Source organism: Rhizomucor pusillus, assembly GCF_041956525.1.
Source record: "Rhizomucor pusillus strain CBS 183.67 unplaced genomic scaffold VTP01scaffold_27, whole genome shotgun sequence".
Lineage (NCBI taxonomy): Eukaryota > Fungi > Mucoromycota > Mucoromycetes > Mucorales > Lichtheimiaceae > Rhizomucor > Rhizomucor pusillus.
This window is the reverse complement of record NW_027192169.1, coordinates 23619-50330: the sequence shown is the minus strand read 5'-3', so window position 1 is coordinate 50330 and position 26712 is coordinate 23619. Positions and strand designations below refer to the sequence as shown.

Below are 26712 nucleotides of genomic sequence, written 5' to 3'. Positions count from 1 at the left end.
CCAATTGTGAGTGTCGTGAGTATCGTGATTGTCGATTGCAGACAGGGATCACGAGGACGGGCTAATAAATAACACACGTCAATCCTTGCATTCCTTCCCTTACATCATTCATGATTTTATCGTTCTTTCGGTTTGAGAATGTATGCCTTCGTATGTCTTGATCATGACTATGGTGGAGCAGCTTGAAGAATATTAATACACGCTGCTCCCAATCCTTTCTGGTACTGTTCTCCTTAGGTTTCGCAAAAGTCGTTATCTAATTCGGCGTTGCAGAAGGTTCTCCTAACATTCTTTGTAGAGTGGATGAAATCCAACTCGAGGCGAGAGTCAACGGAACTAAAGTGGTGTCAAAGTGATGACAATGAGATCTGAGAGATCATGTCGGCAGAATGTTGTGTAACAGTAGACTTCTTGAGCGCCTCTATTTTTTTCATCACCCGCATAACGGTGACGAGAACCTTTTGTTCTCTTGCTTTCTTTAGACCGACGCAATGAGGAGACGAAGAAACAAGACAGAACCGGACGGGCCTGGCACTGGCAGCGTCTCTTCTGCTGATTCCGTCCCCATGTCAAGGCACCACAGCAGTTCTGATTCAGCCTTGGCGTCGTTGAGCGGCGGCGGCGGCGGCGACGGCGGCGAGCAGCCAGAAGATATCTTGGCAGACAGCCAGCTGTACAAATTGGAGGATCGTCCATTCTGGAAACGAAAACGCTTCCACTTTATTGTTGGTGTATCTGTCGGTATACTCGCTGCCCTTGGCGGTATCTCTCGGACACCTGTTGCCCAGAACCATTTGAATGAGCTGCAGACGTATCTCGCGCTCCAGCTGGCAGATATCGACATTGCCGGTATGTTTCCGGCCACGGATGTGATGGACGATCTCTTGGGAAACGTCACCAATTACTTCAAACCGGCACCTTCGAGCGACGTACCCTTCATGCCTGCTGCAGCAGTCAAGTAATACACATGATAGCTAAATGACGCGAATCAAACCAATGTTAACTCTCATCTCAGGGACGAAATGGATCTCAAACCGCATTTCCCGGTTGTGTTGATCCCCGGTATCGTTTCATCCGGTCTTGAAAGCTGGGGGACCGCAGAAAAGAGTCAAAAGTATTTCCGGAAACGAATGTGGGGTACTACAAGTATGTGTGTCATAGTCTGCCATCCCGGTATCAAATTCTTACAAAGTGCGTGATATATCAAGCCATGTTTCGATCGGTTTTACTGGATAAGGAGAGCTGGACCCAACATCTTCGACTAGACCCTGTCACAGGTTTAGACCCTCCCGAGATCCGCATCCGAGCTGCTCAAGGTTAGCACACACACTAAAACAAAGCGGCGTAAAGCTTTTCTTGGCATGGTTCCGACCATCTATTTCCCTTAGGTTTGGATGCAGCAGACTATTTTGTGACAGGATATTGGGTTTGGGCAAAGATCATTGAAAATCTGGCAGCCATCGGCTATGATAGCAACAACATGCATCTAGCAAGTTACGATTGGCGACTTTCCTTCTCCAACCTCGAAGTGCGCGATAAATATTTCACAAAGTTGAAAAAGACCATTGAAACATCGAAAGCCACGGAAGGCAAAAAGACAGTTGTGGTTGCACACTCCATGGGTAATAACGATCTTATCACGTAACAGCAGAAAAAACCACGTACCCTCAGCTGACCAAGATCCTGATATGCTTCAACTTGCACAACAGGATCGATCGTGTTTCCGTATTTCCTGAAATGGGTAGAAAGTCCAATTGGCGGGAATGGTGGGCCACGGTGGACCGAGGAGCACATTGAGTCGTTCGTCAACATTGCTGGTCCCATGATGGGTGTTCCAAAAGCACTAACGGCAATGCTATCCGGTGAGCACGAAGGATAATACCTCATGTATGCAAAGCTATCTTCCTAACCATTTAATTGCAGGAGAAACAAGAGACACTATGGCTCTAGGTAGCTTTGGTGCGTATCTTTTGGAGAAATTCTTTTCAAGAAGGGAGCGTGCCTCGCTGATGAGGACTTGGGCCGGTGGATCGTCCATGCTGCCAATGGGTGGAGAGGTCATCTGGGGCAACAATGACTTTGCTCCAGATGATCCGATGGATAAACCAGACTATCATTCATTTGGAAATATGATATCGTTTACAGATTGGCAAACACAAAGCGACGATGAAGAACCCCTCTCATTATCCGACATTATTCGAAACCACACTGTATCAACCGCAATGGAATTGCTGCACAAAAGCACAACAAAGGAGTATCACGATCAATTGCGACTCAATTACTCTTACGGTATTACAACCTCAAGAAAGCAATTGAAAAAGAACGCAAATGACCCGACAAAGTGGAGTAATGCACTGGAATCCCAATTACCAAACGGTAACGATAATTCTAGCTCGTTAAAAAAGCCCTATGCTAACCCGTTGCATTAGCTCCTAGCATGAAAATATATTGTTTGTATGGTACCAACTTGCCAACTGAGCGTAGCTACTACTATGCCCAAGCAGCAGAAGAGTCTTCATCCGAGCATTGCGGTCACGAGAACTGCAGTGAATCAGAGAAAAGCGATGCAAAGATCCCGGATTTAGACGAGGTAGCCGTGGATATGGCTACATCCTTGTCTAGCACTGCCGAAGAAATCCTGCGGCCGCCAAACCTGGCAAGTATTACTTTAAGCACACTGTATTTGAGATCGTACGCTGACAGTAATTACATTGCCAGTTTATCAACTCCAACATTCATGATCCAGAGAATGGAGTGGAAACCGGCGTTCGATTTTCGGACGGGTAAGAGACGCAAATTGCAAAACTATGAGCTCAAAATGTTTTCCTGATCTCTTTTTATTATTTTTGTGACGGAATATAACAGAGATGGAACAGTGCCTCTGCTATCTCTAGGATACATGTGCACTCCATCGGGTGGGTGGACGAAGCATGCAGATCTGTACAATCCAGCACATATCCCTGTAGTGTTAAAGGAGTATCGGCACGAGGAAAGCGAAAGCAAACTAGATGTTAGAGGTGGACCGAAGGCTGGCGACCATGTAGATATTCTCGGCAACTGGGAGATGACGGTGAGTACTACAGAGAAATTAAAACTGTAAGCTGATTGCTTACAGTTATCATTTCCAGCTGGATATACTTCAAATTGTATCGAACAAAGGTTACAATGTGACTCAGCGCATCATGTCAGACATAGAACGTTATGCAAGCAACATACATTTGCCACCAGCGACGGATTAGACCAACGAGAGATCTATAGTTTCCATCAATCTATGCATAGTAACCAATGTACACTATTTTTCTACGGCTGTATTATCTTATATCTGAAAGCTTTAATAATATTTACATGTAATGGAGACTAGCTTGTGATTACTTTTCGTTGATCATCATGAAAGGAACATGGCTCCGTACTGTACGTCTGTAAATGCGAATGCGTTCATCGGTTTAAGCGTTTCTGCGATGCATCTCGGTATGGCAGGAACGATTATTCCATAAATTTGCAAAAAAGTGTTTGCATGTAAGATTTAGCAGGCTGGATCCAGTAACCTTAAGCAACGTGAACAAGGAGTCTATACCCATTGAACATTTCCTGAAATAGATGGAGGTCCGCAGTCTACATTGCTTGTTCATTTGCTCAATCTGCTCTTTCCTTCTTTCAAGGAGGCTTGTACATCCCCACGTAGCATTGCTGTTCATCATGGAAGATACATACTTGTATAGGGATCATAGCTGCCTCGGCGTTCTTTCCAGGAGACCGTTGGAAAACTAAAGCAGTAAAATTTCAGGTGATCATTGGCTGTACATGGAGCGCATGAATTGGAAATGAGAAATATATGAGCAGATTTAGCGATATAAAAATGCTTGAAGGAAGGTAGACAAGTATATTTTAGAGTGTTTGAGCGCTGCGAAATATACCTACGTGCCTGATTTTGTTACATAACATTAACATATTTTCAAGCTTATCATCTGCTATCGTCAACTTCATATTATGGTTTGGAATGCAACAAAGCATCTGAGCATGTCTCGTACAAATAGCAAGGAAATATGGACAGCTAGAAAGCAAGATGGCATGCTTGAGTCTTTGGGATCCATTTTAAACATTAAAATGTCTTAAAATGCAAAAGAGAGCTATTTTCTTTAAGGACCACATGCCGATCCCAACTGCGGAACCAGACCGACACTGAAACCGACAAAGAGCGTTGTTGTGCGCACCGTCCCAATCTGGTAATCTGAGTTTCTAGGTTACTGGATGTTTGCCTATTCCTGCGAGGGAGGAGGCTGCTGGTGCTGGTGCTGGTGCTACTGATTCCCGTCCTTTCCTTTTCATTTCTTCCTTTCTTTTTTCCGGTTTCTTTGTCCTGCCTGGAACAATAAACCACCATGTCCTCCTCGTCGCGACCGACAGCCCTAAAGCTGCGCTCGTCTGCTTCCAGCAGCATTCCCAGATACCTCCCCATTGCTGATCTCAGACCTCGACCAGCTTCGCCGCCAGAAACTCCCCAACTATCGACTTCGCCAACTTCTTCTACCGTTTCAACTTCCACCACCACCTTTTCACCGCCATCACCTCCCTTCCCCTCGCCAACCAGCTCAACCTCCAGTTTCTACAAGAGTATGATCATGCGCAAAAGTCCCTCAATGTCTATCAACGAAAACGTGCAGGTGATGGTCCGCATGCGTCCACTTTCGACCGAGGAACTGGAGGCTGGCCAAGCAACATACTGGAATGTGAGCGAGAAAACTATCCAGCCGAAAGAAAATACATCTCCTGACAAAGTATTCAATGTCGGTACGTTGAACAACAAAGCAAACTCGAGAGAAGATTAAAAAAGGGGGAGAGCTTGTTGTGTGGGCACATAAAAAGATTTGACACAAGGACTGAAAAAAAAATAAATTAATAGACACTGTGGTTGACGGCGAAAGCAACCGGGATGTGTACGACAATGGAATAGATGCGTTGGTCAGGTAACACACAAACGTCACAACCTGCTGCTGTCATTGTTTCCCCCCACCCTTGGATCTGTTACTGACCGGATTTCACCTTCGAGATCAACGATGGCAGGATACAACGGTAAGCATATACGACGAAGAATTTGCATGCGTGTGTATGTAGAAGCACTAACGTACGGTTCGTGTTTCAGGAACTGTCTTTGCATACGGACAGACTGCAAGCGGCAAAACCTACGTAAGTTTAAATTACTACTATTACCACTATACGCCAGCTTTCTAACCTCTGAGCTAATCGTTCGATTTTTAGACCATGGTAACCATATCTACTCATCCGCGCACGTTTTTTATGCTTGCATTCTAACAGTTTTCTGTGTCTATGTCTTGTTATCTTTTCCATATGTTTAGATGGGTACGGTATCACAAAAGTGGACCTTGCAGTTGAACGTTACTCAAATTTCCTTTTAGGTACACCGGAAGAGCCAGGAGTTATTCCTCGTGCAATTAACGATGTATTCGCATACATCGAAGAGGTAAATTCAAGGAACGGTTATACATGCGCATTCCAGCCGAACTAATCTGGCAAACCCGTATTCGACAAAAATGAATAGCACGCTGGAGAAGAATTCATGTTACGTGTCTCGTATCTGGAGATCTACAAGGAGAAGATCCGTGACCTTCTTGCAACGGTAGATGACGGAGCCCCGCCTTCGATTGTTGAAGACCCAGAGGTTCGTGCGTCGCGGCATCAATATGTTACTGTGATGCGAAAGCTTACAGTCTTCTAGCGTGGCGTCCATGTACGAAATTTGAATGAAATCATTGTGAAATCTCCAGATCAGGTGCTTGACATAATCAAAAAAGGAGAAGGTATGTTGCGAAAACCTTTGTACAAATAAGGGGACACAGTATTCAATTTAAAGAGCTTACACTTAGCCAGTCGACATGTAAGCGCGACCGACTACAATGCTCGCAGTAGCAGATCACACACCTTGTTCCAAATGGTAGGAGAATGGGAGATTGTACCTAGCCATATACTTATCTTTGCTATCCCCCGCAGACAATTGAAAGCCGACGGAAATATTCTCACCCCGGTGAAGTGAAAATATCACAACTGGTCAGGACTTTGAAACTTTCAGTGCAAAAGGTTCCATGCAAAAGCTGATATGCCGTGTTGTAGAATTTGATTGACTTGGCAGGATCCGAGAAAGCAGCGTCTAACCTTGATCGGCGGAAAGAAGGTGCATGCATCAACAGGAGGTAACTGCGTGGATGGAGCAGATTCATACATATATATATATATATATATCAATGCTTATTGTTGTTGATCCAGTCTGTTGACGTTGGGGATGGTCATCTCGATGCTGAGCAAATCGGCAAATTCTCGTGGGTAAGATTATCCAGGCGTGAAATCAAAGATCGCTACCCGCTTAACCGGATGCAACAATGCAGAGAGAAGCCTTTTGTGCCATACCGTGACTCAACCTTGACACGAATACTGCAAACATCCTTGTCCGGAAATGCGCGTATATGGGTTATATGTACTATCAATCCGACAAAGAATTCAAAAGACGAGTCTCTGAATACGATGCGGTTTGCACGGAATGCCAAGCTGATCAAGACTACTGCAAAGTTAACCAAGGTACCGTAAACACTTGCCAGGCAAGCCGTTGTATATCGCGCTAATGTGTATTTTTAGGTATCAGAGCACTCTGAGCTGCAGAAATGTTTAGAGCAAATTGAAGAGTTGCAGAATGTAATGAAAGAGAAAACAGAGGCAAGTCTAGTGGAGCATCCCTATAAATTTCTGATATGTGGTAACTGATCGTGACTCACTTGTGATACATTGTTATCTAGCAAGAGGAAGAAACTTGCAAACGGCTGAGTCACCTTTTAGGACTTATCCTCACGAGTTCAAAAACGCACCATGTTGATCTAGATACAGTAAGCCCGGGGCCCCTTAAACAATTCGCTGCAGCGGAAATCACGGCGCTTTTCTAACATTGTGATATTTTGCTGCATAGATGTCCGACACGCTCTCTACAAGTATTACAAGCAACGGAAGTGCCAATCCGGGGACTATGCGACTGGTCATTGAACAATGCGAAAAAGGAATTACAGAGCACCGCGAAGAGATGGTTCGTTTAGAGCGGAATCTCTTAGCCGCCAATCAGGAGATCACGCATCTAAAGTTAAAGCTTGCCGCAGCAGAGGAGAATGCATTGGCATTTGGTCAGAAATGCGATGCATTGGAAACAGGAATTCAAGCATCGCATGCAGAAAACCGAATACTACAAGACAGTCTGGAACTTGCAAACAGCAAGATCAGTGACCTCCAACGTCAATTACTGTCCTCTGTGGACCAGCAGCAAGCACTTGAAGCTATGCTGCAAGAAATCAGCCGCGAGCGAGATGAGTATGTGGAGCACAATCGGGAATACAAGCAGCAAGTGGAACATTTGATGAGTCGCATGGCCAGTCTTGAGAACGAACTGAAGGAGGCAATGGCAGCGGAAGAGGATATTTGTACTATTAAGGATTCATGCAGTCTCAATGGTGATGCGCCATCATCGATCCCATTGAAGGAGGAGGATGTGACAGTCGTGGAACATGACTCACAAGGTCGTGGAAAAGAAACCCAGCGATACAAGTGTAATACACAAGTGTACGGTGGACTGTGGATGGTAGTCCTGATGTCTGCCGTGTATGCAGCTCAATTGCAGCTTAGCTGAGCGAACCTGTATATATACTATACCACAAACTGAACGCATACCACACTTTTTGGCCATTTTCAACCAGATACCCGAATGTGAAGAGTTGTCATGGAAATGATTGGGCGTTCCCAATCGGGCGCTTTCCGCCCCGCTGTGTTTCACAAGATTTAAAACCAAAATTTTATCATCCCAAAAAATGCCTGTGCTTTTTCTACTCCTTTCGACGTCCCTTCTTCCTGCTTCTCTCTCCTCAATCTTCCTTTACCCTCATTGAGGAATGTCTGCTGCTCGATTTAGCGATCTAGTAGACGAAACCGTCTCCATAAGCTCTTCAGTGTCTCCTACACCTACCGAGCGTAGTCCCCTTCTTCCCGGAAAGCTCGCAGAAGAACGAAATGGTAGCTGGAAGACAGAATTCCGGTGGCTCCTGTTCAATTCTCTGCCCGTCATTGGCACCTACTTACTTCAGATCTCCTTACAGCTCGCCAGTATATTTACTCTAGGTCACCTGGTACGTATAAACAAAAATTAAGATGTAACTTGTATTACTTTTTTTGCTGAGAAATAAGGTTAGGGTCCAACGGAGCTTGCTGCGGCAGCGCTAGCCAGTATGTTCTGCAACGTTTCAGCGTGGAGCGTTGCATTCGGTACAGCAACTGCTCTTGATACATTGTGCTCCCAGGCATGGACTGGTGCTCGCGATAAGACACTTGTTGGCGTGCATTTGCAGCGGGCACTGGTTATCCTGTCATTGATGTTTATACCCATCGCCATTGTTTGGTGGAATGCAACCCACATTTTGTTGGCATTAAACCAGGAACACGATCTTGCATACCTCGCAGGTAATATTTGTTTACACAACAAATAAGACATCACTTTTTCCTGACAACAGGTTTTGCTGACATTTAATACTGATCTCTCTCTTATCTAGGCCTCTTTTTGAAATATCTCATGTTGGGTGCACCTGCGTTCATTGCATTTGAAGCCGTCAAGAAATACCTCCAAGCTCAGAGCATTATGCAAGCATCTACTTATGTCTTGCTGATTGCATCGCCTCTGAATTTCGGTCTGAACTACATTTTGGTCCACTGGGAACCTTTCCGCTTGGGTTTCATTGGTGCTCCTTTGGCCACATCCATCAGCTACTGGGTCATGTTGATATTGCTCCTGCTCTACATCAAATATGTCAGAGGCAGCGAAGCTTGGGGCGGTTGGTCTCCCGACGCTTTCAAAGATTGGTGGCCGTTCATGCGTCTGGCCATCCCTGGTATCTTGATGGTTTGCAGGTAAATGGCGCAATTGCAACAGAAATGATGTGCGTATTGTGTTACTGATAAAGAAAATTTTAGTGAATGGTGGGCTTTCGAATTGGCCGCATTGGCAGCATCGTACCTGGGGACTGTTGATTTGGCAGCACAATCGATCTTGCTAACTTCGGCTTCGGCTACTTACACGATCCCTTACGGTATCTCCGTGGCAGCATCGAACCGTGTCGGCAATGCAATGGGTGAAGCCTTGGCACAGAAGGCACGCAAGGCGAGCATGATGGCATTGATCTTTGCCGTTGCCTTTAGCTTGATCAATTCCCTGTTCTTCTTGACTACCCGCTCGTTCTATGGATATCTCTTCACTTCCGACGAGGATGTTGTTGCTCGCGTGGCCCACATCCTTCCTCTCTGTGCGCTGTTCCAGATTGCGGATGGTCTCTGCGGTGTGTCTGGAGGAGTTATTCGCGGTCTCGGTCGACAAAAGGTTGCTGCTTGGATCAACTTGATTGCATACTACGTTGTAGCATTGCCATTGGGATATCCTATGACGTTCCACTCTGGCTGGGGATTGATGGGTATCTGGATTGCCCTGAGCATTGCATTGTTTGTGGGTGCTTTCGGTGAAGTCTTGTTTTTGTTTACGATTAACTGGGATGCCGAGGTGCGGCGAACTCATGAACGTGTCAAAGAAGAAGAGCATTTGATACATGAAGAATCTGATATCGCTTAAGAAGACACTTCCCGCCTTCTCCGTCCCTCCTCCTGCTCTCATATACATATACATGCACAAACACCCGCATCCTTTGTAGCATACCAATCTAATAAAAAGTTCTACTTTTCCTTTGTTACTTGCACAAAGTGATCTCCTTTTCTTTCCGTTAGCATCGGATGATAAATAAACAGCGTCCTTTCCGTTTCATCTGTCATCTTCGCATTAACGGCGACACTCCTTTTGTGCAAGAGGCTGATGAAACGTTGGATCAGGTGAGTAGCGTATCAGGGTTATTGTTTTTTTTTCAATTATGGCATTCTTTGTAACTATCATATTATCGAGTCGCAGAACCAAGAAACTGTTGTGTGTTTGTGAGCCGCATTTTTTTTGGGTGAATTTACAGTAGGTAACGAGATAGAACTCAGGTTTTGCTCATGTCAATGGTATCCAGTTCTCTTGCTTGCTTCGGGACGGAAATGACAAAAATTATGCAAATTGCAGGAAATCGAGTATCGCCATAAATAAATGTTTAGAGGAGAAGACAGAGAAAAAATGCCGACGCAAAAAAGTAATTAGCAACTAGATAGGTTGTCCTCCAGTTTGGAACGAAGATTGTGGTTTGATGCTACTTGCAAAACCGGAACCGCTACAAAGTGAAGAAAAAAAGCAGAGATAAGCACTTTGTTTTTACGCCGATATATCTAACAGTAACTTACTATGGGATGCGCAGATTGCCTGTGTTTCCAAAAGTATCCGTGCCGTCACTGTATCTTAGATCAGCATCGCTGTAATCTCTTTGCCTTACTCAGATTAATTACGTACTCTCTATTGGCAAGGAGCGCGTTCAAGGTAGCGTATTTACTGTCATTAGCGGATGGAGTATGTTGTTGTTGTAGTTGTTGCTGTGCCTTTAAAAAGAGGGAAGTATGGAGCCTATCAGTTTACGCACGGGCCAACAGCAGAGTCATTTAACTGCGTCAAGTACCTGGAGAGCTGGCGATGAAGGGAAGGTGAAAGAACGGGTAGGGCCTCCAGCTGTGGTGGAAGCAAAGCTCTGAGAAGGCGAGCTTGAGCTGAGAGTTGCAGATGCCAATGAAGGCGATGCGGTCAGTGTCTGGCCGAACATGCTCGAGCCAAAAGAGTTCGAAGTTGTGGGGAATTGCTGCTGCTGTTGCTGCTGATTGTTGTTGCTAAGCTGGCCAAAAGGATTGTTTGAGGCTGCTGCTGCTGCTGCAGGTTGCTGCGTCTGGAACGCTGTTGCGAATCCAGTGGTTTGGTTCTGCTGTTGTTGAGGTAGGAGACCTGTCATCATATTTGTTTGGAAGGATGGCATGCCAGTCATCTGTGCCTGAAGTCCCTGTCCAAAACCATTATTCATTTGTTGATAAGGGTTGCTTGTCATATGTTGTTGCTGGTAAGGATTGTTGGGCATCCCTGTAACTTGTGAAAATAATGCTTGCTGCTGCGGCGGTTGCTGGCCAAAGGGCGATGTCGAGGTACCAAAGTTGGTGTTGGTAAATCCAGTAGTTTGTGGCCATTGCGATTGCTGGGTGTATGGATTTGCGCTAGATTCGAATGGTTGAGACTGAGACCATGGCGAGGAGGAGGGGGGTTGTTGCTGCTGCTGCTGCTGATTAGCGTAAGGGTTGAATGCAGAATCAAAAGATTGTGACTGAGGGAATGGGTTGAAGCTGCTGTTCGATTGGGTGGCACTACCATTTGTGTTTCCAAACAGTTTGTCAAAATTATCCTTTTCCAATTTTTCCTTCTCCTTGCGCTCTCGCTCCTGAGCCTCTTGCTCGCTTAGCCGGATAGCTTTTGCTAGATCTTCCTCGCTAAAATTGTCAATAGTTAAGATGGTGGATCATGCATGCATTAGCATAAATGTAAACAAAACGCCTCACCCCTGGCGTTCCAATCGCTTTCGCTCTTCCTCCTCTGCCATTCGTTTGCTCTCCTCAATTGCTCGTTGCAAATCCCGATCTTCGCTGTCATCCCGGTGCGCTCGAGAGCGATGCTGCTGCTGCCCGGCATTGCCTCCCATTATATCATTCATGTAATCATTCACACCAGCCATTCTATCACGCATTTGCTGTCGTTGTCTTCTCTCTTCCTTGAGGCGAGCATCATCCATAAGTAGATTCGTGATATCTTTCGCTTTCTGTCGCACTTTGAAAAGTAGTCAGAATGTTCAGCGTTTCGAGAACAAGCGGTTGCACCAAATAAACCCAATAACTTCTCTTACCATTCGCACCGACATCACGGCCATTATCGTCAACATGCTGGAATTCCTTGAGTGTTTTTATCACATAGATATTTTCCTTTGCATATAGTACAACATTTTCCGACCCGACGTGCAAGCAATAGTCCAACAAAAGTAGGGCCTATACCCATTAATTAGTTCTTTTTCGTCGTAGCCAGAATTATTGTAATTGTATACCTTGAAAACATGGCGCCAATTCTTTCCCTTATCGTTCAATCGCTTGTCGATCATGTCCATAATCTCGATGAATTCTTGCCTGTTTAGGGAGATAGACGAGGAATTAGGTATTCATGAGAACAAGTGGTATCGCTACATGGTGACAACTTTACTGAGTATAAGTAAGCTGAGCGATCTCGTTCATGAGGGTGCCGCTTGGACCCCAGGGATCGTTCGAGGTAGCCTCTCGCACTTTACGCTGGACTTCAGAGAAGCCTTTTGCGTAGTTCTTACTAATTCAAGAGGTCAAAACACAATGCTGGTCTGGGTTGTGCTCGCAACCTACATGCTTCGAACTACGCCTTTGCCGGTCATTGCGTACAAGGATTAGGAATGTCTAAAGGAAAATTAGGGCAAAAGGGGGGCGAGAGATGGCGTTTTTTAAAGGAAGGGCAGAAGGGAAAGTTTCCCGGCAAAAAATGGTTGCAGTTGCCTCTGTACCACCAACCCCACTATGTACAACTTGCTGCTGGCGCTCATTTGGAGCTATACATACAATCAGCATATCAAGATCTCCTTGGTGTTCTCCAAATTAAATTGTATAACTGTGGCCATATAATAACATGTATGTTGCATATACGTATATGAATGGATTTCAGCGATGTATCAGAAAGACAAGAAGAAAATTATACTTCCTTAGTTAGCTAAGTTTTGACTTATTTAAGTATTTCCTGGACGACAAACGCAAAGAGTTTGCATATATAGTCATGCGCGGTTGTTAATGAGTCGGTGAAGGTTGTAGCTGTTTGACGAACATTTAATAGTCGATATATCTGTGTTGATATAGCCCTGCTTAGACTAGCATTTATGAACTGTCTGCGCTCATGTATGTACCGCACGTCTCAATCACATTGACAATGTTTTCAGCATTTTTCTAGAAAATAAGAATTTTAATCATTATAATCTGCCTATTTGTTCGATGGATGTCTACATCTACACGTTATGACATATTTTGACTGTCAAGAGCCGTTGTATCCACTCTCGTAACATCGATGGCCTGCTTGCCCCATACGGAATTTGGAGTGACGCTTTGCATTGTCCAATATACAGACCGCTCTGTTGAAGGCTTAATTCTGTCACTTTGCTTTGCAAGCCTAAGAGGTAGAAATTGACAGAAGTCCCCAACTCAGAAAGCTACCTGCCTTGCATTTGTATCCCCATGTGAGACCTTGTATTTCTTTGCTTATCAACTCTCAAATCTTGTATACAATATCTAGTATAATTCTCGATTCACAGAGTAGTTTCGTATGATCGTTGTGATATTTTTTACTATTGACGGTATGTCCCGAAATAGGAATCTTAGCACTGTACAGTATTTTTTAAAAAGTAATGTCGCAGGCTTTGAAAATCAATGCCGCAGTTCCAAAAATACCTGTCACATTTTTCAAAATAGATGTGGCCTGCTTAGGAATCAAATGTCGGTTTCACTACTTTACCATTTCAAACATGAGTGCACAATTTTTATACAAAGATGGACAAGGAAATGTTGTCGATGAGAACGGTAGACCTGAGCCCATGGACTAGATCGTTGACCAGGAACAATTTGCTCTTGAGACGATTAGCTCTCATACTCACTATTTGCAAAAGAAGCCTGCGGAGAAATCTCGAGCTAACGCGATGCAAGTAGATAAGCCTTAGAGATGAGGATTCTCATATGAGGGAAGTGACTGAAAACGTACTTATACTTCGTACACTCCTCAAGACAAGGCCAGATTCTTTAAACTGAAGATTGAGAAGTGTATGAGTGCTTCTGCTGCAGCGAAACAATTGGGTATTCACGCTCGCACAGCCCAGAGATGGGTCAAACAATATGAGGAGCGTCCCGGTAGCATCTTTGAGAGCGGTAAAAAGAAAGGTGCCGCTATCTTGATCTTGACAGCTCTAATTATACACCAGACAATGGTTTCCCGCTCTGATGATGACAGATGCACGGCAGATGCTCACCCATCACCGGTTAACGGGCTTCTTGAGATTATATTAGATGCATACAGAGGAAAGACCGCCAAAAGAAAGATTCTCTATAAATACAGAATGAAAGTGCATAAGAAGTTCACTTGAATCTCGTTGACTCAGTCTGTCACTCCATTTACAAGTGATTCATAAATTTTGAACACACCGACTATGTGCCGATCGTTTGTTCGCCTCAAATACTTGGATGTCAATTTTATGGCAGGCGCAGCATCTTTCTTAGCCACCTGGCTATAGAGTTAAGTGTACATTCGAGAAACCAAATTGTAATCAATAATGAAACTTGCCTCTTCGATTTTTTGCAGCTGTTTAGTGAACTTCTACTGGAGTTTTTGCCACTCGCTCTTGCTCTTTCTTTTTTGCTCTTCCATAAGTCTATCCCACGTCGACTGTTGAAACGGAGGCCGTTGGCAGCTGTTTCGAGACTGATTTTTGACTCGATAGATCCAGGATGGAAATCAGACCAAGACTTTGGAAATCGTTTTAAATTTTGCTCAGATAAATTATAATGCAATCTTTGCTATATCAGGTTTTGGGCGTCCGCTGGCAGTCTATACGTCTACATGATGTTTGGGAGATAGTCCCCTCCTGAATGATGAGAGGAATCCGGGATGATGACCAGGGATTGGGACGTCGTAGATATCCAGGTCGTCTGTAGATTTCTCAAGTACGATCCTCTGTATCGTAGGATGGAATAGTTTTAAAGAAGGTCGGTTGATCGGCAACAGAGACAATAGCCCGATTGTCTATCGATGGATATAAGTATATGAATGACCTCCATTTACAAAGCTATCATTGTATCGCTCTATGGCTTCGCGTCTAATCCTCGTGCCAACTGAGACACCTTCATCGTCTTCGACTCCATCGGACTCCAAGGTCTGAAGATGGATTCGTCGATTACAAGATTGTTATATGTGTGGGCGCGTTTCCTCGGCAAACTGGCTGCTTCCAAGGATTCTAACCCTCGTTTGCTACCCTTTTCCACCTGTTTTACAGCAATTTCTTGGTCGGTCTCCTCATGACTTTCTTCAAGTTGCTTTCTCGCCCAACACTGTTGCGAGCTAACGAAGTTCTAGGTCTGCTTCAGCTATGATCTTGACTCATTATTCGTGTAGCACATTCTCTATACTATGCTTTAACGAAGCTTTAGCACATTTTTTTTTGATTCGGTGTCATCGTTTTCGGTGTCATGAATGGCTCGGACGGTATCCAGTACTTCGGCTTCAAGCTTTCAAGCCATCCAGATGGACACTCGAACTCTTTGAAACAACCTTATCAAGGAGAAATTGTGTTTGAAGCTCCTCCGAACATACTCTTCGATAATGAATTGCAGAAAGAGGACAGTCAGCACAATGCAGCGCGGAAAGCAATTTTCAACGCCCACTTCCTGTGGTATGAGCCTCGAAATGGCACACATGCTCTACGGGGCGATTGCTTGAATTGTTTCCTTTGGATTGTAGTGGAATCCACCAGACGTTCTTTAATTATATCGGATTGGCTCCCAAGGATTCTTGTATAGACGAAACTATTATTAGTGATTCCAAGATGTAGGAGCAAAGTCAAGAACGAATGGCCATGAAAAGAAAGAAAACACAAGGTCGACGAAATGAGCAACGGTTGATATATAATCGCTCAAGCTGATAAATACATATCAAATTGATACTTAACTGATCAGGTTGATACATAAGCGATTACGCTGATAAAAAAGAATCGAAGTTATTCGGGCATGGAACCTCTCCAGCGAGTGTTGTATTTCATAGTTGGGCACCAGAGAAAAACATACTTTGACTCATATCCGATCGTTGCTATCTAAATACACTGAATTAAGACGATAAAATCATTTGTGCTGTAAATAACAGGCTATCAAAAACAATGCAAACATACTTAAACAAGGTTATTGCCGCTTATCTTCTTTGGCCTGCTTCTATCCCATTATCTGAGCCTTAACTTTCCCCAACCCAAATTAATCCATGCGGTTCCGCGAGTTTCTTAACCGCGACAAAGGACTATGGTGAAAGACGAGGCAGAAGCTTACAAGCAAAAAGGTAAGGTATCGATATTCCAGTCAAAGTTCCTGGGAGGGTTTCATATTTCATCTGTCCCCTTGATACCACTGGTCCTGAGCGATAACGAACCCGCGCTCCAACTAGGAAATAAGCTTTTTGCGGAACATCGCTACGAAGATGCCATTAAAGAGTACTCTACTGCCATTGTACGTGGACCTTGGTGTTGGGAAAGAGTTAATGTCGAGCTGATCCTGCCTGTCTTGCCAACAGATCAAAGATCCGACGGAAAAAACGTATTACACCAACCGTGCTTTATGCTACCTAAAGGTAAACACGAGATTGCGCGATCTATGTGATAGGTTGGAATATACTCAAGGAGGCGTATGTATGCTTTACTAGCTTGAGCAATATGATAATGTAATTAACGATACACGCCGAGCCATTGAACTTGACAGCACGGCTGGTAAGTAGTTGTTTAACAACGGACACATTTACAAGCACTTACTCAGGACCATGTAGTGAAAGCATACTATCTTGTAAGATCCTGCTACAATATGTTGGATATGAATGTAGTTCTTAAGACCAATATGATGCATACCACTCTAGCTTGGTCAAGCGCTTATCGAAAAGAAGCAACACACTGAAGGTAGGCAAGGGACATTGCATCGGCATGATATTTTTTATATAAACATTAACGATGGCTATGGTTAGCACTGAACAAACTCAAGACGGGTAATGATTTTTCACACGCAAGTGCATTGCCAATCTTTCCTGTTTACTGATGCCGTGTCATCAAAGCCTACGAATTGGCCATTCGGCAAAAGGTCAAATACGTCAACGATATCTTGCAAGCTCTTTTAACCGCTCGGAAAAGGAAATGGGATGACGATGAAGCGGTCCGTCTGGAGCGAGAATCCGAACTTTTGCGTTATGTCAAAGGCCTGATAGAGGCCGAAAGAAAGCGTCAATTAGAAGATGCAGACGATGATCAGGAAAAGATTGATGAAGTGAATTATTTGACGGTAAACGGGAGTGAGCATCGTATGCACACACGGTACTCGAAACTGATATCATTTGGGATTGCAGGATGAGCAGGAAGCTAAAGTGCAAAAAGTGTTTGAGCAATCCAAAGAAAATTTGATGGTAACGAGGATACTCGGAATCTAGCCAGTGAGATAATCTGCGCTAACACAAGTACAGCGTCGTGAGATACCCGATGCATACCTTGATAAGATTTCATTTAATATCATGCACGACCCGGTCTTTACTCCAGGTAGATTGACTGTTTACGAAACTAGTGGATTGGGATATGGAGCTTACCATCGAATTTAGATGGCTTTACGTATGAACGACAGTCTCTTTTGGATCATTTTGCGAGAAACGGTAACTTCGATCCCATTACCGGACGTCCGTGCGAAGAAAAAGATCTCGTACCGAACCGATCGCTGAGGGAAGCCATTGAAGATTTCTTACGAGACAACGGATGGGCTGCTGGTAAGCAAACAAACTTTATACTTCTCTGTGCCGAAATGACGATCATGAATGTGCTAACTCGAGCCGTTTTTGATAGACTACTAATGCAATATGTATAGACTCTGTATGAACATATAATCAAACGCCGTACGCACATACACTGTACCTTCATTTACCTGCATGTCCGCCATGTATTGCTTACAATACGTACATAACTTAGCATAAACAATACTTGTACACAACCTTTATTAAAAGAAGAAACTTTGCAGAGAAAGAACGAGAAGGACTAGAAAAAAAGCGACAGACACTGGTCCCCCATATTACTCCTGGTCTTCAGCATCGTTTTTCACTTCTTCCTTTTCTTCTTCCACATCCTTGCCATTCGTCTCATTCTTCGAAGCATCCTTCTCAGTCAAAGCAACCTTCAGCTTCTCCAATTCTATTTCGAGCACGCGGATCTTCACGTCTCTTTGAGAAACAGCGTTCTTCAATTCCTCATTCTCTTTTCGGAGTTCATGGTATGCAGCTTGGTACTAAAGCATAATCGCTTGTAAGACCTGATGTTCGTTAAAATCAGATAACGCCAGTATACTCACATCTTTCTCATTCTTGGGTGGTGTGGGAGTGTTCTCGGCAGCTTGATTTTGTTCCGCCTCGGCCGATGGCACAAACTCCTTCTTTTCCTTGGCGACGTAGCCGACAGACAAGTCTATGGTTTTAGGGTCGGCATCTTTTCCAGAAAACCACTCATCAGCAGTGAGAGATGGTTCGTCGCCGATGGCCGGCGGGTAGATATCAGCCTGGAATGCATCAGACTTTACGTAGAGATTGTTAGTATAGATATAAAAAGGAAAAGTTACAACCTTTATGGAAATTTACCTTGCGAGGGACGGTGAAAGAAATGGGTTCAATCAAGGAGTTGGTGACTTTGTAAGCTCGTGCAATTTCACATTCGTTCACATTGAGAGCTCGCTTTGGCATGAATGCAATACCCTTTTGTGCCTCTGATTCTCTGTGATCATTGATGTGATATAGCTCATCGTTTTCAAATTCATAGTAACGGATAGTGCGATCACTGTATAGATAAGGGATCACAATCAATATGATTGCAATTATGCAAAACATCAAGTGACTTACCCCTTGCCCGCCAAGTACAAGAGACTGTTATCATTGTCATAGAACGGCATAATAACACCGGAAGATGTGTCCAAGAATTCTGACTTCATAGGTTTGCTTAGGTCGGCTGTGTTCCACAGGTTGAGCTGACGGTCACTCATTCTTGAGAAACCAGTGGTTGCTAGTCTATCCTTGTCGCCAAGCCAAACAACACGCGATCCTTTAATACCTTGGTGACCTGGTCCTTCCTGCACAACCTTGTTGCTACGCACATCAAAGATACGCAGTCGCTTATCACGGCAGGTGGTTGCAATCAAGGAGCCGTTATAGTTCCAGGATAGGGATTGGATGATTTCTGTGTGGCCTGTAATTTCCTGCCTTTCTTGACCCTTTTCAATATCCCAAATCTTGACTGTAAGGTCCGTGCTAGCCGACAGGAGGACGTTACTTGCAGTTGGGTGGAACATGACTTGGCCAATCTTGCTAAAATTCATAGACAGTCAGTTGAGTAAGCACAATGGTTGTTTCCATTAAAGCTATCTCGAGTCACTAACCGCTGATGGCCTGATAGTTTCAAAACCGGAGTGACTTCTTCAAGATCTTCATCGTATTTCTCAGGGATGTTCCAGATCATTACTTTGCTATCCTCAGCACCGGAGGCGATGACATAATCATTGAAAGGGTTGAAGGCAGTATCGAGCACAGGTGCAGTGTGGCCGCGGAAGAGAGGGTAATTGTCTGGCAATTTACCTGAATTTACGGGCAAAAATTGCATTAATTTTCTGACAGACCGTGCGGAGCCCAGCACGGCACACGATCATTCGTCTTTTCCATACTTACCCACATCTGAGAGAGGAATGACAGCAAAAGCACCACCACCGGAGGATTGCCAGTTGACAGATACAAACAACTTTACAATATTATATCAGATCAAAAGGCGGCCAAGAGGAGATGATCTGACAGCATTGTACTTACCGGGTTCACCTGGACCATGTTACTGTCCCAAGCATTCAAACTCACACGAACGTTGTCATAGCAAAAGTCCCTCTTTGGCGTCGTGCCAAAAACGTGGCGGTACTTTGAAGGACGGACAAAACGGTTCATCTTGATGAAGCTCGTGCAATAAACTCTACGGAGCAGCAGTAGCAAGACGGACATTGTGAGTTTTCGCGCGGCTTTGGAGTCGTCAGCTCATCTTACAAGAATGTTCGTCGCGATGCGCGTCAAGTTGCCAAGGAGATGACGGGAGGGGAGAAAAAAGGGAAAGGCCTGGTATGCAAGTCAGGGACGAGATAGCGAATCCAAAGTCGGAGCGACTCCCTTTGCACTTTTGGTCCGAACGAGAGCTAACTTTTCTCGCGGGACGTCGGCTCCTCCTCACACTATCGAACCAATGTCAACTGTAACTGCTACGTATAAATCTACCGACGCTTCCAAGGAGTTCCAAGTACCGGTAGAAGACAGCAAATCCGGAAACGGTGTAGACAGTCTGACAAGCAGCATTGTCAAAATACAAAAGGAGATCAACGTATACCTGACTGAGCGCATGGCAGCAAGCAACGATGCAACCACATTGGCAGCTGACGAGGAAGAGGAAGAGGAAGAAGAAGAAGACGACGCTGAAGAGGAAGACCAGGAGGCAAAGACAGGATCTGCGGTAAAGAAGCAAAAGATCGTTTAAGGGCGTAGAGACCTTAATGTTGCTTTGGTTTCGACAGACTACCGAGATCTAGACTTGCATTATATCGCAACAGAACGCGTTTCATTCTCTTGTCTTACTGTAAATATAGCATTTTTACTGTACTGTAAAGCCAATTCCCGGCGCCAAGAACGAACATAAATCCTGACTATCGATGTATCGAAAACGATTCGCACGTCGCTACAGCTTTTCGTCCCAAGCATATATCAGTTCTGCAAATGCTTCATCTGACAAAACCTGAGTCTCGTAACCAAAATACTCTGCAAGGACAATGGCGAGTATATGGCGACACTGGAGACACAGAATGAGTCAATACAGGGTCGTGGCCAAACGGATGAAAAATATGACAATACATTACCATCATCATATCTTTGTTGCAGAGAACATTTTGCATGAATGCTATACAGTTGCAATATTGAGGCTGAAGTTGGCAGATGAATGTTGCCCGAGGCTGCGGCTCTGCATGTTCTGAAGAGTCGGGAGCGTTTGATGGCTCTGGAAGTTGATATGTATTCTCGCCTACGTTGTCCTTGGCATTTTGTTTGGTTACGGACGATGGGTATTTGTCGTAGATCCGAAAGACTGTCCGTCCCGCATGGCAAGTAATCTTTGATACTGCGAATACATTGTCTGCGTTTGCACCAACGCGCTTCTCACAATGAACCTTGCAAAGAATCCATACCTGATCGGGTATCCAGTAAATGCAAAGCTTGCAAGAACGTTTCACCAAATATTAGGTACAACCTTCTTGCGGTTTCTTGGCTGACTATTTGCAAATCACTGATCAGGTTTCGCCCGTCTTCATTGCAAAGGGTACGCTTACTGTGGCCTGTTTGCTCAATATCTGTCAAGCAACAATCTACAATGCGTAACGTCACATTGTGCATCGTTCGTTCACAGAGAATAGGAATCTTTTGCTCGTGAATGGGATAAGGCGGAGAAAAATAAGACCTAAGACCTGACACCTGACATCTCGTGCCTCTGCTCCAGATCGTCCTGACCTACTATACGCTGAGAGCAGATAGGTCGACAACAGACGTTCGTGCCAGAAAAAGATCCGAGAAAGAAGACATAGAGATACATGTATTTTAGGCCATTTTTCCTCGTCATATATCGCACTAGGAGCAGAGTAAAAGATAGACGCGTGTCGCAGTTTTGAAGCAGGATTTTCAGACCTGCTCATGTTAACGAGCTATGCTACTGTAGATTCTAAATGTGCCGAAATAATCACTGTATATGTCATTGGGCTTAATAGCTAACATTTAGGGAATTAATGATTACTTTCAAACTCGAAGATCTTAATGCATAGAAAAAGCATGAGGACGCATACAAATTGCTTATAATATAAATACATGTTTATTAACGACACGAGTGACACCTCTATTAGCGACAACAATGTAAAGGTCACGAGGGAGTTTCTGCATAGAAAAGTGGACTGGTTCCAGCGATAATGGAGCCAATTTCAGGTTTCCTTAGCCACACCTAAATCGAAAGCGCGACGCGTTCCAACCGCGCCGCTGCTTGCACGTTCCACCGCTTCCTTTCTCCTGTCTCTTGCCTCTTTCCTCTCTACTGTACTTTCCCACTCTCCAATTGAATGACACAAATCTGCTGCTCCAATGGACAATGCAGATTCACCCAGCTCACCTATTATCTACAAAGCAACATACTCCCACATCGATGTCTACGAGATGCTAGTTCAAGGAAATCCAGTTATGCGACGCAAATCGGACTCGTACATGAACGTAACTCAAATCCTCAAGATTGCTGGCTTGGACAAGAACAAGAGAACAAAAATCTTGGAGAAGGAAATTCTTATTGGGGAGCATGAAAAAGTGCAAGGCGGTTACGGCAAGTTTCAAGGCACCTGGTGAGTTATTCAATCTTCCCAAAGGTATCAAACTTCTTGCTAACGTGACTTTCAAGGATTCCTCTAGAGAAAGGCAGAGAAGTTGCTGAACGTTACGGAGTACTTGAGCTGTTACTTCCTATTCTCGACTTCGACCCTTCCAACTTGAACGACAATCAGATACCCACCAAAGATGAAGTCAGGAGCACTCTTCGCGCACAGTCTAGTCAAAACAACGAACAAACTCCTTATTTACTGGCATCGCCAGCATTGTCTCCAGCAATGAGTATGGACTCTCCTGCTTCTCCGTATGCCTCGTCACCGTCCTCCACTGGATACTACAGTTCCCTTCCTATGACCCGACCGTCTCCACAAGAAGATCAGCCGAATCATCATCCACGCAAAAAGCAAAAGACAGTGCAGACGGTAGCGCCCAGGCCTGAACCACCCCAGACAACAATACTCCAGGATCCAAATCGACAACGTACTTTTTTGATGAATCTGTTCCTAACAGAAGATACATTTGAAGCATCGGATTGGCTAAAAGAAAAGATACCACGTGGACTTGATTTAAATATCCCCATAGACGACCAGGGCCACACGGCACTTCACTGGGCGGCGTCTTTGGGAAGGATCAAAACATTGGAACTCTTGATATCCGGTGGGGCTGACATCCGACGTACCAACGCATCAGGAGAAACTCCTTTGATGCGATGCGTTATGATGACCAATGCCTACAACGTTCATTGCTTTCCTCGAATCTTGGACAACCTGTATGATTCTTTGATGGTTACTGACAACAAGAAACGAAGCATCCTCCATCACATTTCCCTGACAGCAGGAATACCTGGTCGCTGCTCTGCAGCCATCCATTACTTATCAAGCGTTGTTAATGCCACTCGAGACTTTGAGCAGGCTCAAACTCTTTACAGCATGAGAGACTTCAATGGTGATACAGCATTCGATCTTGCAAAAAAGTCTGGCTGCAAACAGATAGTAGACATTTTCCTCCGTCGCGATGAAGACGAGAAATCACTGGTAAGTGTGGTGTCCTTCGGGACGCAAAAAGCATGATATTTGACTGCCTTTGAACGTATATTAGGTAGAACAGAAAAATGGCGTGACTTCAGCGAACTATACCGATAAACCTGCACTAACGGAAATCCATCGTTTCTATAATCCTCGTGCTGTAGAAGTTGCTTCGAGTAGGTATCCATGAGTGGACGCTGCTGCCTAAACTTTGATTGCTAACTATGACATGTACAGATATTCAGCTGTTGATAGAAGCTTTGGATAAAGATTACAGCGAAAAGTTAAAGGCTAAAGATGAGGAACTTTGGAGAACTCGAGGAAGCTTATCCACGATTGTCACACAACTGCGAGAAGCTAAATCCAGGCTTGGAGAACATGGTCGCGATATACAGATTAACACGCCGGCGTGGATTACGGAAAGCTCTACAGAAACAGACGCTGATTCCATACCAGAACATGCCAAGTCTTCACGTGAAAAACTGCTGGAGCAGAAAATCAAGTTCCTGCAGGATCAATTGGACACGCAAGATAAAACTCATCAGGAAATGAAAGCACGTATCAAAGAACTCGAGGCGCAGTCAGATGCGACAGAAACAAAATGCAAACAGTTGATAGCTGCATGCTCTGGATTACCGTTGGAAAAGGTTGATTTGCTCGTGGATCCAATGTTGGCGGCCGTTCAGAGTGACCCTCCTGATTTGGACTTTATGCAAGTGGTACGATTTATGGAGACTTTGCGGCAACAACATAGCCAGTTACAACAATAATAAGAGTCTTGACACGGTTCTATATATCAGACAACAGTGAACACGATAAACCAACATATCCCTACTTCTCGTCAATTTTCCCCTTGTACGTAGTCTTTTTTCTCACGCACACACACGCACACGCATTCCACACAACTTTTCTATCTCTCTCTATACATCTCGATACTTTTGTACATATTAGCTTTCTTTTCATTGCTGCCAAACTGAACGTTATATTGCGCCAACGTACATCGTCTCTGTTGTCATGTCGATATTTTTGCACAGTTGATTGCGTATTCAACCAGTTTATGAACAGATTGTGGCATTTTAGTTGATTTCGCGCAAAGTATATTTCATTCATGCATGAACCAGTGCATGGATCGAGGTGTGGTCAGCATGATGTGAATTTTTTGTCAAAAGCTATAAAAGAAACTTCTCATCAATGCATCGCTTTTCACTTCTTCCTCCGCTCCTTCTTCCTCTCGTACGGTTCTGTCTTTGTAGGTTGCAACATGGACTTCGCATATTGATACATCGTATGGCGCCGTGGCGTATCCGTTGCCGAGAACCAAGGCGTGAAAGACGCTCTGCGCCACGGGTAAGGCCAGTAAGTGACCTTGCTCTGAGTGATTATTGTTCGCTTTCTCACAATACGTTTTTGATAGAATCCTCCTCGTCGTCTTCGTCCGCTCTGTCGCCTGTCTTCCGTCTTCCGTCCTGCTTCGTCCTCTTTCTCCGCTATCTTCCCCAACCCGACGCTCCTTCCACTCATGCGAGTAGGCGATTGGCTGCCAAAGTCTTAGGACATAACTGACCATAGTCGATATTGAAAAATATCATTTAAAAATCCCAGATTGGCCGGCGACGACCCCCACCCCGGGTGCAAGGCTCCCGTAAGAAAGTTTGCGACAAGTCAAAAAGCCAAAATCGACACTGTGCGCTTCGTTGCCTGGCTATCCTTAATTCGACATCCATGAGAGAGTATTTATATTGTTATTAATGATAATAAATATTTGTAACTGTAGATCTAGTTGGGTATTTGCAGGCAACGCAAAGCGATGTCTGCCTTGCAGTCATTGACTTTGCTGGTTTTCCACAAATTGCTTTCATATCAAGAATTTGCTCATTCAATTTCCTAGCATCAAAAAAGTTGCAATCGACAGCTACAACCTCGACAACCGTCTATACATATTCGATGCAGGGCAGCTTATTGCAAACAATTTACACCCTGCAGCATTCACATCAAAGATCTATGTCATCTGCAGAATTGAATTATGATCAAAGAGATGTTCGCCGTGCTGTACTTTTGCGTGCATTGCTCAAGAGATTCGATTGCTGAACAAGGACCCATCCTTAGATCAAACAGCTTCTTCTATTATACAATTTATTTGCTCCATGTATTATATTTCTATCATTTATGCTATTATTGTCGCTTTTGAATCAAGTATTCAGTCATGCCCAGCATGTTGGAAATTTCCTTTTCTGTGGCGTTACCGTGCGCAGTCCATCGAATTCTGCACTTTTCATCGACGAGGTAGACGTAGCCAATGTATTGATTGGTCATGTCAAGCCTTCGCCGTACTCGTGTCAAATCCTTCAGCAACAAGATATATTTATCCTAACGATCGTGTTAGTCTCTTGCATACAACCTCTCTGTGGATGAGAACCATACCCTTTGTTCTTCCGGAACACTTTTCCGAATACTTGGTACGAATGCGCGTAGAATCCATTGCTTCATAAAATTCTCCTGGACATTGAGCTGCGATCAAGAAGTTAGCTTTGCCGCCAGTGTATAGTGCAAAGTAATGGTTACGAACGTATAGTTGCTGAACATCTTTTTTCTGTGCAAAGTGATGCATAAAAGGTTCAATGAATGATTTGACGTGAGACTATGTAAAGACAGATAAATGAATATGGTTTCAATTACATATTGTGACTACATAAAGATTTACCTCGCCGTATTGTGCATACACAAAGGACATGAGTGTGATTTTGCCGGTCAAAAGATCAGTTGTGTGTACATGTTGCTTTAACAAATCCATGCCTTCAAAATCAGGCATGTATCCAGCTTTCTGGATCCAACATTAATTATGCAAATTCTAGTTTCGCTATGACTTTAAAGTAATACCTCTGCCTTGATCAGTTTGTCGGATGCTTCATACATCTTTCCACCATGCTTTCTCATTTCTAACAGCAATGTTATTTCGCATTTCTCAGAGTGGTAATATACCGCATTTACCATGGATATCCGCATAGTAAGATCTAGTTGCTTCCTCTACACTTTAAAGTATTTATAGGTAAGGTCTAGGAATAACAAAGTCTGAGAGGAGTTACATACAGATAGCGACGATTCGCAGCGTGAGCAGCAAAAGCCTTGTCGTAGTCTGTCAGATCTTTCAGCTTTCTTGACTTGCGCTCGAGCCAACCTGACTTGTCAACAATTGGCGGCTCTCGCAAACCAAGGACTACGGGTGGTTCACGAAACGGTTTCTGTTCCTGTTCCTTTTCTTCAGTAGTCTCTGTCGTATATAAACGTCTTGCGATTGGCTGCAGTGTCCTCAACGAGCATTCTCGCAGAGGCTGGTGGTAGCTGCAATGTCGAATTGCCTGAAACGATCTTGACAGCATGAAGGCGATGAAAAGAAAACTGTAGGGCTGAGTTTCGACAAGAAGATCCCTCAACTGCAGCTGGGCTTCTGGTTGC

At 44.2% G+C, this 26712-nt stretch overlaps 13 protein-coding genes across 13 annotated transcripts; 9 read left to right on the top strand and 4 right to left on the bottom strand.

The window, feature by feature from the left end:
• Positions 1–491: 491 nt before the first annotated feature.
• Positions 492–3239, top strand: VTP01DRAFT_5948 (uncharacterized protein; the record flags this gene model as incomplete). The annotated part of the gene is made up of 10 exons (XM_069384794.1): positions 492–958; positions 1016–1146; positions 1209–1316; positions 1389–1622; positions 1710–1862; positions 1924–2376; positions 2430–2656; positions 2719–2783; positions 2866–3070; positions 3129–3239. 10 exons carry the CDS (start codon positions 492–494, stop codon positions 3237–3239), a joined length of 2154 nt encoding a protein of 717 aa, XP_069234816.1.
• A 1140-nt stretch (positions 3240–4379) lies between these two features.
• On the top strand, positions 4380–5310 carry VTP01DRAFT_5947 (uncharacterized protein; the record flags this gene model as incomplete). Its single annotated transcript, XM_069384793.1, has 5 exons — positions 4380–4788; positions 4901–4964; positions 5048–5070; positions 5141–5184; positions 5257–5310. 5 exons carry the CDS (start codon positions 4380–4382, stop codon positions 5308–5310), a joined length of 594 nt encoding a protein of 197 aa, XP_069234815.1.
• A 44-nt stretch (positions 5311–5354) lies between these two features.
• On the top strand, positions 5355–7678 carry VTP01DRAFT_5946 (uncharacterized protein; the record flags this gene model as incomplete). The annotated part of the gene is made up of 12 exons (XM_069384792.1): positions 5355–5358; positions 5415–5479; positions 5558–5677; positions 5735–5816; positions 5883–5950; positions 6007–6063; positions 6127–6206; positions 6280–6336; positions 6399–6588; positions 6646–6723; positions 6804–6890; positions 6971–7678. The coding sequence occupies 12 exons, from the start codon at positions 5355–5357 to the stop codon at positions 7676–7678; spliced, it is 1596 nt and encodes a 531-aa protein (XP_069234814.1).
• Positions 7679–7937: 259 nt separating this feature from the next.
• On the top strand, positions 7938–9658 carry VTP01DRAFT_5945 (uncharacterized protein; the record flags this gene model as incomplete). The annotated part of the gene is made up of 4 exons (XM_069384791.1): positions 7938–8171; positions 8235–8502; positions 8592–8946; positions 9010–9658. 4 exons carry the CDS (start codon positions 7938–7940, stop codon positions 9656–9658), a joined length of 1506 nt encoding a protein of 501 aa, XP_069234813.1.
• A 561-nt stretch (positions 9659–10219) lies between these two features.
• Positions 10220–12434, bottom strand: VTP01DRAFT_5944 (uncharacterized protein; the record flags this gene model as incomplete). Its single annotated transcript, XM_069384790.1, has 9 exons — positions 10220–10286; positions 10357–10404; positions 10463–10548; positions 10626–11475; positions 11545–11809; positions 11886–12024; positions 12081–12159; positions 12233–12352; positions 12406–12434. The coding sequence occupies 9 exons, from the start codon at positions 12432–12434 to the stop codon at positions 10220–10222; spliced, it is 1683 nt and encodes a 560-aa protein (XP_069234812.1).
• A 1425-nt stretch (positions 12435–13859) lies between these two features.
• VTP01DRAFT_5943 (uncharacterized protein) lies at positions 13860–14177 on the top strand (the record flags this gene model as incomplete). The annotated part of the gene is made up of 1 exon (XM_069384789.1): positions 13860–14177. The coding sequence occupies one exon, from the start codon at positions 13860–13862 to the stop codon at positions 14175–14177; it is 318 nt and encodes a 105-aa protein (XP_069234811.1).
• Positions 14178–16095: 1918 nt separating this feature from the next.
• VTP01DRAFT_5942 (uncharacterized protein) lies at positions 16096–17671 on the top strand (the record flags this gene model as incomplete). Its single annotated transcript, XM_069384788.1, has 12 exons — positions 16096–16132; positions 16238–16299; positions 16364–16420; positions 16493–16556; positions 16613–16629; positions 16700–16739; positions 16805–16825; positions 16892–17115; positions 17180–17236; positions 17294–17366; positions 17426–17587; positions 17664–17671. The coding sequence occupies 12 exons, from the start codon at positions 16096–16098 to the stop codon at positions 17669–17671; spliced, it is 822 nt and encodes a 273-aa protein (XP_069234810.1).
• A 215-nt stretch (positions 17672–17886) lies between these two features.
• VTP01DRAFT_5941 (uncharacterized protein) lies at positions 17887–19786 on the bottom strand (the record flags this gene model as incomplete). Its single annotated transcript, XM_069384787.1, has 7 exons — positions 17887–18099; positions 18163–18381; positions 18446–18641; positions 18704–19165; positions 19237–19432; positions 19523–19592; positions 19658–19786. 7 exons carry the CDS (start codon positions 19784–19786, stop codon positions 17887–17889), a joined length of 1485 nt encoding a protein of 494 aa, XP_069234809.1.
• A 289-nt stretch (positions 19787–20075) lies between these two features.
• Positions 20076–20415, top strand: VTP01DRAFT_5940 (uncharacterized protein; the record flags this gene model as incomplete). The annotated part of the gene is made up of 2 exons (XM_069384786.1): positions 20076–20339; positions 20401–20415. 2 exons carry the CDS (start codon positions 20076–20078, stop codon positions 20413–20415), a joined length of 279 nt encoding a protein of 92 aa, XP_069234808.1.
• Positions 20416–20561: 146 nt separating this feature from the next.
• On the bottom strand, positions 20562–21268 carry VTP01DRAFT_5939 (uncharacterized protein; the record flags this gene model as incomplete). Its single annotated transcript, XM_069384784.1, has 4 exons — positions 20562–20672; positions 20740–20996; positions 21064–21147; positions 21205–21268. 4 exons carry the CDS (start codon positions 21266–21268, stop codon positions 20562–20564), a joined length of 516 nt encoding a protein of 171 aa, XP_069234807.1.
• A 732-nt stretch (positions 21269–22000) lies between these two features.
• VTP01DRAFT_5938 (uncharacterized protein) lies at positions 22001–24029 on the top strand (the record flags this gene model as incomplete). Its single annotated transcript, XM_069384783.1, has 4 exons — positions 22001–22251; positions 22308–23268; positions 23333–23435; positions 23497–24029. The coding sequence occupies 4 exons, from the start codon at positions 22001–22003 to the stop codon at positions 24027–24029; spliced, it is 1848 nt and encodes a 615-aa protein (XP_069234806.1).
• Positions 24030–24546: 517 nt separating this feature from the next.
• Positions 24547–25147, top strand: VTP01DRAFT_5937 (uncharacterized protein; the record flags this gene model as incomplete). The annotated part of the gene is made up of 4 exons (XM_069384782.1): positions 24547–24615; positions 24674–24784; positions 24862–24989; positions 25054–25147. The coding sequence occupies 4 exons, from the start codon at positions 24547–24549 to the stop codon at positions 25145–25147; spliced, it is 402 nt and encodes a 133-aa protein (XP_069234805.1).
• A 284-nt stretch (positions 25148–25431) lies between these two features.
• Positions 25432–26636, bottom strand: VTP01DRAFT_5936 (uncharacterized protein; the record flags this gene model as incomplete). Its single annotated transcript, XM_069384781.1, has 7 exons — positions 25432–25626; positions 25681–25767; positions 25826–25897; positions 25961–26080; positions 26137–26195; positions 26248–26288; positions 26347–26636. 7 exons carry the CDS (start codon positions 26634–26636, stop codon positions 25432–25434), a joined length of 864 nt encoding a protein of 287 aa, XP_069234804.1.
• Between the last annotated feature and the right edge of the window lie 76 nt (positions 26637–26712).